The 3402-nt window shown below is 43.6% G+C and overlaps 1 protein-coding gene across 1 annotated transcript; it reads right to left on the bottom strand.

The window, feature by feature from the left end:
• Positions 1–1459: 1459 nt before the first annotated feature.
• LOC108315788 (olfactory receptor 2L13) lies at positions 1460–2619 on the bottom strand. Its single transcript, XM_017545338.2, has one exon. It carries the CDS (start codon positions 2599–2601, stop codon positions 1663–1665), a length of 939 nt encoding a protein of 312 aa, XP_017400827.2. The 5' UTR covers positions 2602–2619; the 3' UTR covers positions 1460–1662.
• Between the last annotated feature and the right edge of the window lie 783 nt (positions 2620–3402).

The raw sequence follows: 3402 nt of genomic DNA, 5'->3' as shown, positions 1-3402 counted from the left end.
ATCCTTAACTTACCTTCCAGCTATATTACTAATGTAGCTTTCTTTCCAGATTTTTTTAATTGTCTGATCATGACCGAACACGTCTCTGTGTCTCAGCTTTGCAAACAGAGGAAATAACGCATCCGTACGTCCCTCTTGCTGGTGTTGCGCAGACCATGCTTGCCCTGGGCCTCCCTCATGCAAAGTCCGCATGGAGAAGATGGGCTTCAGCTCGGCAGCAGCATCCCTTCCCACGAGGATGAGGAGGGATGATGGCAGTGGCTGGAGATGCCCCTTCCATGGGGCACCACCCATTCACAGAGACGCCTTCCACTCTCTTCATAGGGGGAAACGAATCCCAGGAATATTCTGGTCTCAACTGTCTCCCTTGAATCTTGTCTCACTGTGCATTTTATTATGGTTTAAGTCAGTCAGTAACTGAAGTGAGTCTTCATCTCTTGCATTCAGTTCAAAGAGCTTTGCGTGTCTCCTATGATGACCTGTCCCTTTCCGTCTCCAACTCCTAAAAGATTTCCACTATTTCCTCTGGAATTTTGTTTCATGACCAGCAAAATCCTCTAAATCCATACCATTTCCTGGCTTTTCCTATCCTTTCCTCTGAATGCCAGTCTTTTACATTCAGCTCTCCACTTGACATCAAAATAGACATTTTAAACTCAATATTCCTAAAACTTAACTCCATTTTTCCCCCAAGTCTCCCCACTTACACAGCAACAACAGCAACAAACACCACAGGCATCTTGTGTCACTGGAAGGCAACTCCATTCCTTTGATGCTGAGGCCAGGCGTCTGATGGAGTCCTCTCTTGATTTCTCTAACCCAGGTCCAGCCCATCAGCAAGCCCTGCTGGTCCTGCCTTTGGAACATGTCTAGGGTTCAGTTGTCCTGGCCGCCCAGCTGCTGTAACTGTGGTCGGAACTCCATCCTGCCTCTCTGGATTATGACACTTGTTTCCTCACAATGGTCCTGCTTGGGCTCTAGGCCCTTCCACTCCCATTCTCTACTGCAGCTGGGCTGATCCTTTTAACACCCAATGATGTGTTGCCATCACAGTGACTTAGAAATGATATGCCAATATATGAGTATAAATATTATTACATTAATAGTAACATATGTACAAACGTGTACTGCAAAATATCACATAAAACATATTGAAGCCGGACACGGTGGCTCACGCCTGTAATCCCAGCACTTTGGGAGGCCGAGACGGGTGGATCACTAGGTCAAGAGATCGAGACCATCCTGGTCAACATGGTGAAACCCCGTCTCTACTAAAAATACAAAAATTAGCTGGGCATGGTGGCGCGTGCCTGTAATCCCGGCTACTCAGGAGGCTGAGGCAGGAGAATTGCCTGAACCCAGGAGGCGGAGGTTGCGGTGAGCCGAGATCGCACCATTGCACTCCAGCCTGGGTAACAAGAGCGAAACTCCGTCTCAAAAAAAAAAAAAAAAATATTGAAAATGTATGCTATGTAATTAATATCAATATTGTTAATTATAACATTGTTTTGAATTAAATATTTTATTGAAATTAATTTTACTGCTTTAATGTACCTGCTAGAAAATTCTAAATTATGTTTTATTTATATTGGACAACCCTGCACTCAGGTGTTCGAATCAACTTGGAAAAAGGAAATAAAAAGGGAGTAGAGATGGCCATGATTATTCTTTCAGGAAAGAGAATATCCTAAACACTCTTGTCATGGCACCCAGCACTTCCTTATTCCTCAGGCTGTAGATGATGGGATTGAGCATGGGGGTAAGGATGGTGTAGAAGACTGCCAGGATCTTGTCTTCGGATGGTGAGCGGAGATTCCTGGGCCGAAGATAGGTGTAGACAAAAGGTGCATAGTAAAAGATCACTACAGTTAAATGGGTTGAAATGGTGGTGAAGGCCTTTTTTCTTCCCTCCTTTGAACGCATATGATAGACAGCAAATAGGACTCGGCCATAGGAAGCAGTGATGCCAAGGAAAGGAAAGAGGAGAAAGAAGCTTGTACTTACAAAAACCATATATTCATAGACCCAAGTATCTGTACAGGCAAGAAGCAACATGGCTGGGACATCGCAGAAGAAATGGTCAATGGCCCTAGACCTGCAGTAGGGAATATGGAGGGCATAGACTGTGTGTGCCAAGGAGTTGATGGACCCCAGTGTCCAAGAGCCTCCAGTCATCTTCGCACACACTCTTTTACTCATGCGGATGGGATAGTGGAGAGGGTGGCAGATGGCCACGTAACGGTCATAGGCCATGGAGGTCAGGAGTAAGCCCTCAGAACACGCCATGGTCAGGAAGAAGAAGCTTTGCATACCACATCCCAGGAGGGAGATGCCATTCTGCCCGGAAAGGAAGTTATATGCCATCTTGGGGACAGTGGTGGAGATGTATATCAGGTCCATGAGGGAGAGCTGGCTGAGAAGAACGTACATCGGCGTGTGGAGACGAGGATCCACGTGGATGAGGTGAATCATGGCTGAGTTACCCACCGAGGCCAGAAAGAATATGAGGATGATAAGGCACAGGAGAAATACGCCAGTTTGATTTGGGGGAAGCAGACCCAACAACATGAAATCATTTGACGTGTGATTCCATTTCTCCATGAAAACTCTCTGCTGTAACTGTGTTGAAAAAGATATAGAAACAACAGCAAAGCAGAAAACATGAAATGAAACAACAGAAAAACAAAAAGGAACTGACTTTATCAATGTTTGTTTAGAATGAGTTATTTCTCCTCTAACACTGCAGGTTTTGTTGAATCGATTTCTAGATCTTAACAGAATGTTACCTTTCCAATTATTTCTGGTAAGCATCTCAGCAAGTCATAGATATCTTTGTGGTTTTTCAGTATAAAGTCTAGCCCTGTAGGCAGAAAAGATAAAGAATATAACTAAAACGTTCTTTTCTAGAGAACTCCTGGCCAGTCACATCACTCATGAGTTATCAACAAGTCACAGGATTTGAGAAAGGCAGGGATACCTACTTCTCCAGTGTTTTAATCTAATAGGGCATAATCACAGTAGAAACTTGATGTATGACTCAGAAGTTTTCTATATACTTACATAGTCCTCGTCTTTAATTTCTGGTCTTTCCTCCCCAGCTGACAGTACTCCAGCCAGATAAACCAGATCCTCTCCTTGATACTCTGCCTTTCATATTCCAGACAGGCACTTCTATGCCTTTCCTGCAAATGTGCCCACAATGCAAGTCACTCCTTGAACTGTAAGGGCTTTGTATGTCCAATAAGATCCACCTTAACTGTAAAGTATTATTTACATATTCTCTCTTCCCTAATAAGGTTTTCAGATATTGAAGACCTACAGAATGCAAAATCAAATGCATGGATAGTCAGTCACATACAGTATTAGTTTCTTCATTTAAGTAAATCACTCAAAATAAATGTC

Source organism: Cebus imitator, unplaced genomic scaffold (genome assembly GCF_001604975.1).
Source record: "Cebus imitator isolate Cc_AM_T3 unplaced genomic scaffold, Cebus_imitator-1.0 Scaffold179, whole genome shotgun sequence".
In the NCBI taxonomy this organism is placed as follows: domain Eukaryota; kingdom Metazoa; phylum Chordata; class Mammalia; order Primates; family Cebidae; genus Cebus; species Cebus imitator.
Note: the sequence above shows the minus strand (reverse complement) of the source record. Positions and strands in the feature narration are given on the sequence as shown.

Excerpts from the sequence above, each read along its gene's own strand:
- LOC108315788 (XM_017545338.2), bottom strand. The coding sequence starts at position 2,601 with ATGGAGAAATGGAATCACACGTCAAATGATTTCATGTTGTTGGGTCTG.